The 13,882-nt window shown below is 45.3% G+C and overlaps 1 protein-coding gene across 1 annotated transcript; it reads left to right on the top strand.

Annotated features, from left to right (window-relative positions):
- Positions 1–10,491: 10,491 nt before the first annotated feature.
- On the top strand, positions 10,492–12,740 carry LOC127776993 (cationic amino acid transporter 5). The gene is made up of 2 exons (XM_052303524.1): positions 10,492–11,946; positions 12,043–12,740. Exons 1-2 carry the CDS (start codon positions 10,598–10,600, stop codon positions 12,542–12,544), a joined length of 1,851 nt encoding a protein of 616 aa, XP_052159484.1. The 5' UTR covers positions 10,492–10,597; the 3' UTR covers positions 12,545–12,740.
- Positions 12,741–13,882: the final 1,142 nt, after the last annotated feature.

The following is a 13,882-nucleotide window of genomic DNA, read 5'->3' as shown; positions in this document are numbered from 1 at the left end:
GGCGGTGACGTCGTAGACGCCCAACAGCGGCGGTATAATAGGCCAGCCGTGCAGGCGGAAACACCAGTCGGTGACGACGAAGGCCAGCCGGTCGGTGAAGACGTGGACGTACATGAACGGTGGTGTGACCAACCAACCGTAGAGGCAAGGACACCAATCGGCGGCGACGGAGGCAGGCCGGCAGTGACGTCGTAGACGCCCAACAGTGGCGGCATAATAGGCCAGCTGCGCAGGCGGAAACACCAGTCGGCGATGGCGAAGGCCAGCCGGTCGGTGAAGACGTGGACGCCCATGAACGGTGGTGTGACCAACCAACCGTAGAGGCGAGGACACCAATCGGTGGCGGACGAGGCGGCCGGTCGGTGAAGACAACGACGCCCAACAACGGTGGTGTGACCACCCAACCGTGGAGGCGAAGAAATTAGTCGGCAACAACAAAGGTAGCCGACAGGGGTACATGCAAAATAAATCAATCAAAAGATCGTCTGCTTAGTACCACATAAATAAAATATAGGCATAAATAAGCTTGTGCATGTATGTTTGCATATATCAATGCATATACACGGTTCGCATATATTGATTAAATAGCCAACTAATCTCGTGTGGCATGAACGTCAGACACATCCACACATCACCCAACAGGTCTTGCCATGCGCTCATACAGATCGCAGGTCCGAGTCCAGATCAAATCCCAGTCAGAAGCTTCTTGTGGTGGGGATCGAACACGTTCGACCGGGGTACATGTAAAATAATAAACCATAGATCAAACTGACCAGAATAGTTAGCCGCCTGGCCGTGGATATGGTTAGCCGAGCTTGATTAGCATAAGTATATGCAAAAGAAAGTAATTAGTAGATTAATTTGAGGACGGTGCTAGTCCGATAGACAGCGACTACTGACTCGCACACGGCACGCCTGCAAACATCCACTCGGCTATTGATGACCACGTTGAAGCATACGGCGCCGGTGTTCCAGTAGGCGACAAGCTCGATCTCAATTGCCATCCATATATGCACGTAACACAAAGATATAAGGTAGATTAATCTGAGTGATTGGAAATCAATCCAATAAGTACAGATTAGAACAGCAAACCCGATCTCTTTTTAGATTGATTTGATCGGCAGGTGGTGTCGATGGCAGCGGATCTCATGCTACAGAAGCGAAGATAATACCGGCGACTCCTGGTGTTGATTCCATCGCACTTGTCGATAGGAAACTCGACGCACCCCTACCTGACGCGCCAACTGTCGAAACATGAATTCGGCAATAATAAAAGGGGATAGCGCACGAGACCTAAAAGTGGATGGATGCAAAGACAAAGGATTTAGACAGGTTCATGCCCTCTCAATGAGAGGTTATACCCTACTTCTGTCTGGAGATTTGAATTCGCCGGGTGAATTATAGATCTGACGATCTAGTTGTCTCATGCCCCCTAGAGGGCCTCCTGCCCACCTTATATAGGATGGGGGGCAGGATTACAAGATAGAAACCTTAACCAATACGGTATCAGTTTCCTAAATCTACCTTACAATATTATCAAATAAGGACTTTAGACTGTTCCGTAATACACAAGGAAACGTAATACACATGTCATGATCTGTTACATATTCCATACATATAAGTTATCCTCTATAACTAGTCGGATAACCATGTCGTGTGGGTATGGGGTACCTATAATCTCCACAGTCATGTGGCCTGGTCAGTGGCAAAGCAAGGCCGAGCAGGGCGGTTGCCGTGGGGCGGTGGGGGTGTGTTGTCGACGAGCTTTGGTGGCCGAATGACTTTGGAAATAGGAGAAAAATTAAGGACAAACACTTTGGCCCTTTTGACTCCGACGACGGCGATTTCGGCGGTGAAGGAAATGGTAGAGAATGTGGTGCGTTTCTTTATGTTGGTTGTGGCCAAGGAAAAGCACTGGAGATGGGGATAGAAGTGGAAAATGGTGGCAGTAGCCACCGTGCATAAGAGGGGAGAGAAAAAAAAGAGGGAAATAGATTTTTTTAATTATTATTATTTCATGTATGCAGCAAGTATGGGTTTAAGATTTTTGTTTTAAAAAAATTGGCCCATCATGTGGATGGGCTAGGAATCCTACTTTCCCATCCATCTAAACAAACACATGCACGAATGCATCCCTTCCTGCTGAATTTTGGTAAGCACAGGAAAAATGTGGCTCCCAAATCCTAATACGTCTGTTTTAGAAAAAAAAAAGTCCTAATATATTTGACTGTGTAATATATGAACTACTGCTATTTGCAATGTAGTTGTGGGGCTACACCTATGGATGGAAAGACCGAGAGTGTTTTGTCGGTACCCTCTCGAGCCTCGAGGTCAAGGTATGGTGCGTGCAACCGGTTTTTCTTAGAACTCCATATTTGTTTTATGTTACGAGTTGTTTTAATTTTTTTAGATTTGGCCAAATTTATAAAAAAATAGCAATATCTACCATACAAAATTTATTTTATTAAATATAATATTGAATATATTTCAATAGTAGATTTGTTTTGTGTTAAAAATATTGTTATATTTTTTTTATAAATGTAGTTAAACTTTGAAACATCTATTATATTATTAAAGGAATAGAAAAAGGAACCTCCACGTTCGCTCTCATGGCCTAGAAATTCTCACATTAATCGGAGAAAAAGAAAAAAGCAGAGTCCATATAGAAATACAATTTAGAAATAGCTGAAATTTGGAATTAAAAAATAAGGAATATTAGAAGAGGAGACTAGAGTACATATAGAAATACAATTTAGAAATAGTTGAAATTCGGAATTAAAAAATAAGGAATATTAGAAGAGGAGACTACATATAGAAATACAATTTAGAAATAGTTGAAATTCGGAATTAAAAAATAAGGAATATTAGAAGAGGAGACTAGAGTCCATATAGAAATACAACTAGGAAATAACTTGAAATTCGGAATTAAAAATAAGGAATATTAGAAGTAGAGTATAGAGTCCATATAGAAATACAATTAGGAAATAATAGAAATTTGGAATTAAAAATAAGGAAGATTAGAAGTAGAGTATAGAGTCCATATAGAAATACAATTAAGAAAAAAAATAGAAATTTGGAATTAAAAAATAAGAAATATTAGAAGTAGAGTATAGAGTCCATATAGGAATTTAAAACTAACTAAAATTCGGAATAAACATAATAAAATTAAAAGTAGAGTTTTGAGTACGTATAAAAATACAATTTAGAAATAGCTAAAATTCAGAATTAAAAAATAAGGAATATTAGAAGAGGAGACTATAGTACACATAGAAATACAATTTAAAAATAGTTGAAATTCGGAATTAAAAAATACGGAATATTAGAAGAGGAGACAAGAGTCCATATAGAAATACAATTAGGAAATAACTAAAATTCGGAATTAAAAATAAGGAATATTAGAAGTAGAGTATAGAGTCTATATATAGAAATACAATTAGGGAATAATAGAAATTAGGAATTAAAAATAAGGAATATTAAAAGTAGAGTATAGAGTCCATATAGAAATATAATTAAGAAAAAAAATAGAAATTCGGAATTAAAAAATAAGGAATATTAGAAGTAGAGTATAGAGTCCATATAGGAAATTAAAACTAACTAAAATTCAAAATAAACATAATAAAATTAAAAGTAGAGTTTTGAGTCTGTATAAAAATATAATTTACAAATAACTAAAATTCGAAATTAAGAAAAACATAGAAAGAAGAGTTTAAAGTCAATAAAAGAATACAATTTAGAAGTAACTGAAATTCGAAATTAAAAATTAAATAATATTGAAAGATGAGTTTAGAGTCCACATAGAAATACAATTAGAAATAATAAAATTTCAGAAATAAAAGTAAATAATATTGGAAGAAGAGTCTAGAGTCTATATAGAAATACAATTTACAGAAAATTCGGAATTAAAAAAAGAAATATTAAAAGACGGGTCTAGAGTCCATATAGGGATATATATAATTTACAAATAACTAAATTTGATATTAAAAATAATTAATAACTAACACGTATATAATACAATATGAATATTACACATTTGTAGTTTCGTAAAGTTATTGCAAAATTTAAAATTATGATGTCATTTTAATATATTTGAATAATATAATGAGAAAACATATATACCATTATATGAGAGAAAATATAATGATGCTAGCCGCGCAATCTACGCGGACCACCATATTAATTTTATTAAAAAACTAAAACGACTTATAATATGAAACGGATGGATTTTCTTAGCGGACAAGCCGACGCGCATAACAGGGTGATGGGCCTATGTCGAGAGCACCACAATTCCACGAGCGAGATTTCTTGACGTCAAGCGTCGACCGGGACTCGTGGCAGCCACGCACTCGCAAGTCGTCTGAAGTCGTCGTCTGAGGTCTGAACTCCCTGCCACCGCAGTCTACCACCGACGGTGATTTGCGGCCTATCACCGGGCCAATCCCCTTCAGAATCAAGATCATGTTAAAGAGCATGAAAAAAAAGACGAGCCCCGGTCCAAGATTCCCTCAGTGTTTTGACTGCGTGTGTCAGTATGTGCTTAGTCACTGGGAGTAGGTACAATAAGACCATTCACAGTGACCATTCACAGTGCACCTAGCTGTCGTCCTTCCTTAGAGCATGTTTAATAATAGCGCCTGCTGCTGACGATAATTTTTTCCACGTCAGCTAGAATCAAACTAACAGCTAACATGCATAATAAATAGGCTGTAAAATATCTGCTCATCAGTCCACATGATACTATTTTATTCTTTAATCATCATACCCTCTCTCTTCCTTTACTCTTCTGGGCCAATGAGTGTGATTATCAGCCCTTGCAGTGTACAACAGTGGGCCCACTTCTCTCGGGTTGTGTGTGCAGCCCAGGGATTGTTTAGTCGCCGGCTTATTCTCTTTTCGCTCTTCTCTCTGCGCTAGCTCAGCGTCCAAGCCAACGTGGCATTTTTATCGCCGGCTTTCATAGCTTATTGTACCTGCTCTTATCCAGCCAACTCAAAGATTCATCTCTACCTAGACATATCTCGTTGTCAGAATCGCATGTTTGGGCCCACAAGAAAAGAGATGAATAAGGGAGAGAGAGGGGAGAAGCGTCGCTGCCGTCATCCGTGGCTCCGCGCCACTGCCGTGACGCTCATTGCGCTGCCGCTACCAAGAAGGGGTAGAGGAAGAGCAGCTCAGGTTGATCTGGAGCCGGCGAGAGAGGTGACGGAGAGGGAGAGGAGTCTCCCGAGATCCGTCGCTCGGCGCCACCGTCGTCCGTGGCTTCATGCCACTGCTACCGAGAGGTGGTCGAGGGAGAGCAGCTCGAGGTTGATCCGGAGTAGAAGAGTGAGACGATTGAAAGGGCGAGGAGCCTCCTGCGCTGCCGTCGTCCGCGGCTTCGACACCCAGCCGTCTTTAAGAGAGGGAGAGGGAGGTGACGGAGAGGGGCTCGTGGTGGTCCGGAGTTGCGACGGAGAGATCCGCCGCTCGGCGCCGCCACCGTCATCCATCGTGCAGCTCGACGCCAATGTAGCTCTGCTCACGCGGTGGGAAAAAAAAAAGAGGAGCGTCTTGGCTTCTCTGTTGGTGGGGTTGTTGGGGGAAAGAAAAAGAGAGGAGATGAAAAGTAAAGTTGATATTAATGGGACCCACGTGGCATTCATTGTGAGATATTTAGCTTATATTGTTCTTGGTCTACGTGGCTGGTGAGGTTTGGCATATTTCAATAGCGCTTTGCTAATGCCCTAAGAAGTTGAAATCAGCCATAGCGTAACCAACCTGACGAAACTGATGAATTGGATGAAAGAAAAACCAGGAGAGTGTGTAAGCCGACGACAAAATTCTTGCTGACTACACATGAGCTCCAAGACGAGAGAAACCGTGGAAAATCTTATTCAACATAAATGCAATCTTATCCAACACAAATGTGGGCTCCACACGACGTGATGTATGGTATGAGTGATGGCCTGGTGGGAAGTTAAATTAGGAAATAAATGATAAATTAGGCTGTGTTCGTTTGTGCTGGTTGGAAATCTTCCCTTCTGGCACGAAAAACGTAGAAGCACATTAGCACATGATTAATTTAGCATTAGCTAAAACTAGCTTGAAAAAATGGATTAATATGATTTTTTAAAACAACTTTCCTATATAATTTTTTTAAAAAACACACCGTTTAGCAGTTTGAAAAGCGTGTGCACGGAAAATGAGAGTAGAAAGTTGTAAAGCTCTACAAACGAACGCAGCCTTAATCCATTGGAGCTTATGGGGAGTGGATTCTAATCCCTCAAGGGGATATCCCCTCGTATACCTTTTTCTTTCAAATTCGATGCAAATAGTTATGAAAAATTCTAAAAAAAAATTGACAATATAGAGTATAATGGTACCTACTAGTCCACCAAAATTCATGTTCAAATTCGATCTATACATCGAGAAACAAAAAAGACAAATTTAGATATAAACAGTACGCTGCTATTCATATGCTGAATTTGTCTTTTTTTTATATCTCGATGTGTGAGTTAAGTTTGGACTTAAGATTTTGTGGAGTTATATACATGTGTTGTATGAATGTTGTCAAATTTTTCTAGAATTTTTCAAAACTGTTTAGATGGTTTTTAAGCAAACGAGGGAACATCCCCTCGAGAGATTAGAATAGTTTCTCGAGCTTATGTGTATAGCCATCTTTTAGATATACACCATCTTTTGGTTACCTACTGCTGCTGACATGGTCTTTTTTATTGCCGGTAGCTGTCTAGACTATTAAACTTGTTATGAGTAGGCGAGCGATGAAGAGAGTGATCTGAACAAAATGAATTGGCACCGCCTAACTAATCACTTTGGATTATACAGGAGCACTACCTGTAGTCTGTACACCCCCCAACAAAAAAAAAAGGTCCAATCCTAAATCACGCACGCCGCACAGCACGAGCCAGGCCAACCAAAGGAACACGCGAGCGCAACGGCATGGCATGATCCATTGATCCACTGGACAGGGAGAGGGAGAGCGAGAGGAGGCGACCTGCTCGGCTGGGATGATGGCGAACCGGAGCCTTGGAGCCTTGCGCCGTTTTGCGCATGCCCCGCGTGTTGCCCCAGCCCCACACTCGAATGTGCCTCCGGAATCCACAGATGCAGAGGCCGCGGATCGCACCCAATCACGGATCTCCAATCTCCAATTGCCTCGCTCGCTGCTCGCCTGCCGGCCACATGTTCCCATCCATCGATCCCCTGTTGCGTTATCGCGCCGCATCGATCGGACGAGCTACCGGAAATGCTTGTTTTGTTTGCACGCTTGTGGAGCTGTCTGTGCCCTGTAGTGCTGAATTGCTGATTGCATTTTTCTTTTTTGACCACACTGCTGATGCAATTGGAAACGGATGTGTGCATGGGTGTACCGTGCACAAAAGCTACTCTAGTAGACACCAACCAAAACAATACTCTCTCCGCCCCATTTTAAGTGCGACTATAAGTAGTTTTCGCGTCCAACTTTGATCATCTGTCTTATTTGAATTTTTTTTATAATTAGTATTTTTGTTGTTATGAGATGATAAAACATGAATAGTACTTTACTCGTGGCTTATGTTTTTAATTTTTTTAAAAAAGTTATCAAATAAGACGGACGGTCAAAGTTGGACGCAGAAAACCATAACTACATCTAAGATGGGACGGATGGAGTAGTTGCTAAATTTCCGCAGCCATCAAACCACAGGCACCAGTGCACGACCAACTTGTTTGAAATGATAAAACGTCAGATTAAAATATGAAATAAAAACACGTAATTATGATAGAAATATAAGTGTAAAATATAAAAAATAATAAGGAAATGATTGTTCGAGTAGATCGCTGGATAAACATAAGAACGGAATCAGAACTAGAGATAGTCAAAGTTTGGAGCTCTTGCTTAGAGCATGTCCAATAGAATCCCAAAATAAAACCCGGTACTAAAACTTTGTTTTTCTTAAAAAAATGGCTCCAACATTTTCTTTATAGAGATGTCCAAAAATTAGAATCCCTAATCCCATGTCTTGTTTCTCGCTCTCCGCGAGTACGTGGGCACCTGGCGCAGTGGAGGGAGCACAGTCGTGCCACGCTCGACGAGAGGAGTCGACCTCCGATTATGTTAGTGCAGTTATTTTTTAATAATGGATTTTCGTTAATCTGACCTCTATATCCACGAAAGATATCAGCCAAAAAGATACAAGATCACCTAGTCTCACATCTCAATAAAGAGTGGAACATAATACCCCCCCTTAAAAAAAAAATACGACCTCGACACATCCCTACTTCTCAGAATCCTCTCCTGAAACGGCCAAATTCGTCGAGTAGAAGTCGTCTAGTCCTCACCGCCCCTAGTGTGCCGTCACTGCGAACCTCTATTGGTGACATCTTCATCCGCTTCAGGTAAGCTGGTGTCACGCGCCGCTGGTTAGCCCGCCTTCATCCATCGTCAATTCGTCATCTAGTCAAAACTAGCCGACCAGACGCGAGTTGACATGATCAGATTCCACTTCGCTGGACTCTTAGGACTCTGCCGCCCATAGGGCTACTGTCATCGTCGGGATCCTCCTTCACCTTCCAAACTCCTAGCCTACTGCTGCCTCTACCGCAGTCCTCTTTTGCTCGAACTCCCATGCCTCTGCTGCACCTAGGGCTGCCGACGACGAGATCCGCCTCTTACTCGCTGAGATCCTTGCACTAGCACTCAGGTCATTGCTGTCATGGGCCGCCACCCTCTTCTGTCCAAACTCCCAGGCCGCCGCTGCACCTAGGGCAGTTGCTGCCTACGGAACCACCTCCGTAGGATCTTAGGCCGTCACCGTCCTTTGCCACACTCATCGCCGCTCGAAGGGACGCTGCCGCCGATGCCACACCGCTACCTGCCACTGTCCCGACCACCTCCGCTACTGTCACCAACCCGCTCGGCCAGGCACGGGCCTAACCACCACCGCTACGCCTCAGCTGCCCACATCCCTACCGTCTCCTACGCCGCCAGATCTAGAGGCAGGAACCCAGACCCGATGCCCCCTCCCCCTCCGTCACATAGGGAGCAAGGTCCCTGTCAAGGAACTGCCATGCCGCCGCCTTCCACGTAGCCGCTCGGCATGCCGGCGGCCTGCTTGGGCGACGGCAAGGCAGTGAAGAGATGAGACAATTATGTTGGTGTAGTGTTAGATCCATATTTCATTTTTAGGAGTTAATGTTTATTCAATTTTCATTTTTAGGAGTTAATGTTTACTTAGTCCTTAGATGGAGGAAATTTTTGACACCTGAAAATCTAACTACTTATCCAAAAGTAGAATTTTAGGGATGGACTTTTAGATTGTGCTGATGACTTATAAAATATACGTAGCATTGCCTATTTCATAGTTTTTTTTTAAGAAATTGATTGGATTCAATCCCCTTGTTTCAAAGACTTACTAAACAATTTCTTCCACAGGATTGAAATTTTTCAAATTTTTTGTATTGTTTTATATAAATCAAGGGGCTTCAGACTTTGGACTTAAGGGCCATGACAGAAAGGCATGCCTTGTTTAGTTTGTGAAAAGAAAATTTTTGGGTGTCACATCGGACGTTTGACCGGATGTCGGAAGGGGTTTTCGGACACGAATGAAAATTTTAATTTCATAACTCGCCTGGAAACCGCGAGACGAATTTATTAAGCCTAATTAATCCGCCATTAGCACGTGTGGGTTACTGTAGCATTTATGGCTAATCATAGACTAATTAGGCTTAAAAGATTTGTCTCGCGATTTTCATACAAACTGTATAATTAGTTTTTCATTTTACCTATATTTAATGCCTATAAATATGTCCAAAGATTTGGTGTGACGTTTTTGGGAAAAAAATTTAGGACCTAAACAAGACCGTACTTCCAGTACATCTCGCTCATGGCACTACTGCTACGACTTCATTTATCCTATCTAGAAGGGATAAAGTTCCAGTTTTACATTAGAGAAACGTCGTCACTAACGTGTGGGCCTATAAAGGTGGGCCCTACCTATCAGCGACCCACGTCCCTTTAGCTTTACGTCAGAGGAGCTCCGTCCATCTAGAAGTAGTCCATGCTACTTAAAGCAGATGAAGAATTTTAGTGAACTGAAAGTGTTACACGTCATGTAAACGAATGCTTACAATCATAAGTAACACCGAGGCGCCGGTTTGCCGGAAATGCTCGGCATCCGCTTCACACACACAAACAAAAAGAAAAAGGAAAAAGAAGAAAAAAAAATCAGATAACAAAGCTACTCCCTCCGTCACACAATACAAGGGATTTTGGAATTTTACTTGTAACATTTTACCACTCGTCTTATTCAAATTTTTTTTGCAAATATAAAAAACAAAAAGTTGTGCTTAAGATATTATAGATAATAAAGTAAGTCACAAATAAAATAAATAATAATTTTAAAAAATTTTAAATAAGATAAGTGGTCAAACGATACAAATAAAAACTTAAAATCTCTTATATTATGAGACGGAGGGAGTACTACAAAAGAGATCGTCTCACAAAGTGACAAATCCACACTCGGATATCTCCAAGGCTGCAGCTGCCTGCAGCTCACCACGCTCCATCACCAGTTGTCCAGTTCACCACCAAAGCTGTGGTCGATCCCCTCCACACGAAGATATGGCGGCCGTCGATACGCCGGAGAAGCCGTACGAGGGCAAGCCGGCAGCGGAGGCGAGGAGCTACTGGCGGTGGCAGAAGGAAGATTTCTTCCCGGAGCCGTCCTTCGCGAGCTGGGGCGCGTACCGCGCGGCGCTGGCCGCGACGCCCGCGCGGTTCCGCGACCGCTTCGCCGGCCGCTCCACCGACGCCGACGAGCTCGGCGCGCTGCGCCGCCGCAGCGAGAACGAGATGCGCCGCTGCCTCACGTGGTGGGACCTCACGTGGTTCGGGTTCGGCTCCGTCATCGGTGCCGGGATCTTCGTGCTCACCGGCCAGGAGGCGCACGACCACGCCGGCCCGGCCATCGTGCTCTCCTACGTGGCCTCCGGCCTCTCCGCCATGCTGTCCGTGTTCTGCTACACGGAGTTCGCCGTCGAGATCCCCGTGGCCGGCGGCTCCTTCGCCTACCTCCGCGTCGAGCTCGGCGACGTGGCGGCCTTCATCGCCGCCGCGAACCTCATCCTCGAGAGCATCATCGGCACGGCCGCGGTGGCGCGCTCCTGGACGTCGTACCTCGCGTCGCTCATCAACAAGCCGGCAAGCGCGTTGCGCATACAGACGTCGCTCGCCGAGGGGTACAACGAGCTGGACCCCATCGCGGTGGTGGTGATCGCGGTCACGGCGACCCTGGCCATTCTGAGCGCCAAGGGCACCTCCCGCGTCAACTGGGTCGCCTCCGCCGTGCACGTCCTCGTGATAGCCTTCGTCATCGTGGCCGGCTTCCTCCACGCGAAGACCAGCAACCTGACCCCGTTCATGCCGCACGGCGTGCCGGGCGTGTTCCGCGCGGCGGCGATCGTCTACTTCGCCTACGGCGGGTTCGACAACATCGCGACCATGGCGGAGGAGACCAAGAACCCGTCGAGAGACATCCCTCTCGGGCTTCTCGGCTCCATGTCGGTGATCACGGCCATCTACTGCGTGATGGCGCTGGTGCTGAGCATGATGCAGCCGTACACGGCGATCGACCGGAGCGCGGCGTACTCGGTGGCGTTCAGCAACGTCGGGATGCGGTGGGCGCAGTACGTGGTGGCGCTCGGCGCGCTCAAGGGGATGACGACGGTGCTGCTGGTCGGGGCGCTCGGTCAGGCTCGGTACACCACGCACATCGCGCGCAGCCACATCATCCCGCCGGTGTTCGCGCTGGTGCACCCCAGGACCGGCACGCCGGTGCACGCCACCGTGCTCATCGCCGCCGCCGGCGCCTGCATCGGCCTCTTCTCCAGCCTCGACGTGCTCTCCAGCCTCCTCTCCGTCAGCACGCTCTTCATCTTCATGATGATGGCCACCGCCCTCCTCGTCCGCCGGTACGCACGTTCTCCCACCTTACGGCGGCGGTGCACATGTTCAAGTTCGGCACGTAGTTTTCTGTAACCAACAATGGCTTCCTGTAACGCGCGCAGGTACTACGTGCGGGGCGTGACGAGCAGGACGCACGCGAGGCGGCTGGTGGCGTTGCTATCGGTGGTCATCGGCTCGTCGGCGGGCATCGCGGCGTACTGGGGCGCGGCGCCGGAGCGGTGGGTTGGGTACACCGTGCTGGTGCCGGCGTGGGCGGCGGGCACGCTCGGCATCCAGCTTCTGGTGCCGGCGGCGCGCGCGCCCAAGGTGTGGGGCGTGCCGCTCGTGCCGTGGCTGCCGTCGCTGTCCATCGCCACCAACCTCTTCCTCATGGGCTCGCTCGGCGCGCAGGCGTTCATCCGCTTCGGCGTCTGCACCGCCATCATGCTGCTCTACTACGTGCTCGTCGGGCTGCACGCCACCTACGACGTCGCGCACGGCGCGTGCTCCGGCGACGACGTCGACGAGGAGGTCTACGCTGACGCCGCCCACGTGGACGATGCGAAGGCGGCGGCCGCGGTCGCTGCCAACGCAGACGTGGAGAGGGCGGGCGCGAAGATCTGATCACATGCCTAATGATTTGGTACATTGATGCGAAGAATATTCAAAACTGTAGCGTGCAACTGCAAATATCATTATCTATTGAACAGTATCTCACCAAAGTGGGAAATGGATTCACTTTGGAGGGATAGGGATATCCCCTCCGTCTGTCGTGTCATGTAAATAGTTATGAAAATAATTGAAAAACAAACATATACTATCTCACATATCAAAGGTTTCTTTATTAAAGTAAATGTGATATGTCACCCAAACTTCCAGGTTTAAATTTGATGTCATAAAAAAAATTAATTTCACAATCATATTTTTTTCACTTGCAAAACTAAAATTTAAATTTACATTTTGTGTAGTGACATATATCAAATTAATCTATCTTGTTATTTTTTTTATAACTATATGAGTAACATATAAGAAATGAGATTAAAAGAGTTTCCCCACCAATGTGGCTAAACATATCAGGTCTCGAAAGAACAAGGAATAAGTTCACTTTTCTTTTCTTTTTTTTTCCCTCTCTCTCTCTCTCTCTCAAATAGGGATCGGGTTTTGATAGCATTCATCAACCGCAAAATAAGGTCAACATACCACGTGGACGCCACCACCACAAGCCAAAACCGCCCAAAGCAGAGGGACTCAAATTTGCCATGGTTTTAGAAGTCGAGGGGTGATATTGCGGTTGAGGAATGTGATTCGAAGCTCGGCCCCTATCTGAGGAACCTAAAGTGGACTTTTCCAAAAAAAAATCGCTATGATTTAGGCCCAAGTAATCACCAAGCCCACAAAATTCAGGCCTTCCGAAAGACGGATCGACAGAGTGCAAAGCAGCGGAGAGTGGCCTACCCACATGCGTCCATGCGGGCGTGGCTCATGTGGGCAGCATTTGTTGGTAGCTTTGTAGGCTCGTTTTGGTTATGGGCTTGTGGCTGACATGTTGATGGGCCGGAATGGAAACCCATCTGAACGAGGGCGTAAGCGCGGGGAAACCCAGTCGCTGGAGCGTTCTGTGAAAAATAGGAAGGACGTTTGCCCGCCCTAACCTTTTTTCTAAGAAAAGGTTTACCGTGTTGGTGTGTTCTGTGAAAAATTGGAAAACTCATGGCTTAACTCAGACTCTGGTTAAATTGCGCCAACTGTGGGAAACTTTATTTTTGTGCGAGAAGTGCCTGAAATACACGGATGGTCAGATGGTGTTCGATCGTTTATCGAAGCTATGGACCGAACTAGAAATTACGTTGGTGCTTGCAATTCTGCAATATACGGTATTCAATCTATATGATACCCTTGTTCCCTTCTTTTTTTCCCCATAAAAGAGGACGCAGTTTCAAAAAGAGGTTTCATCGTCAAAAG

The sequence above is a fragment of the Oryza glaberrima genome, chromosome 1 (genome assembly GCF_000147395.1).
Source record: "Oryza glaberrima chromosome 1, OglaRS2, whole genome shotgun sequence".
NCBI lineage: Eukaryota > Viridiplantae > Streptophyta > Magnoliopsida > Poales > Poaceae > Oryza > Oryza glaberrima.
The sequence above is the reverse complement of the archived record's forward strand: the minus strand, read 5'-3'. Positions and strand labels throughout refer to the sequence as shown.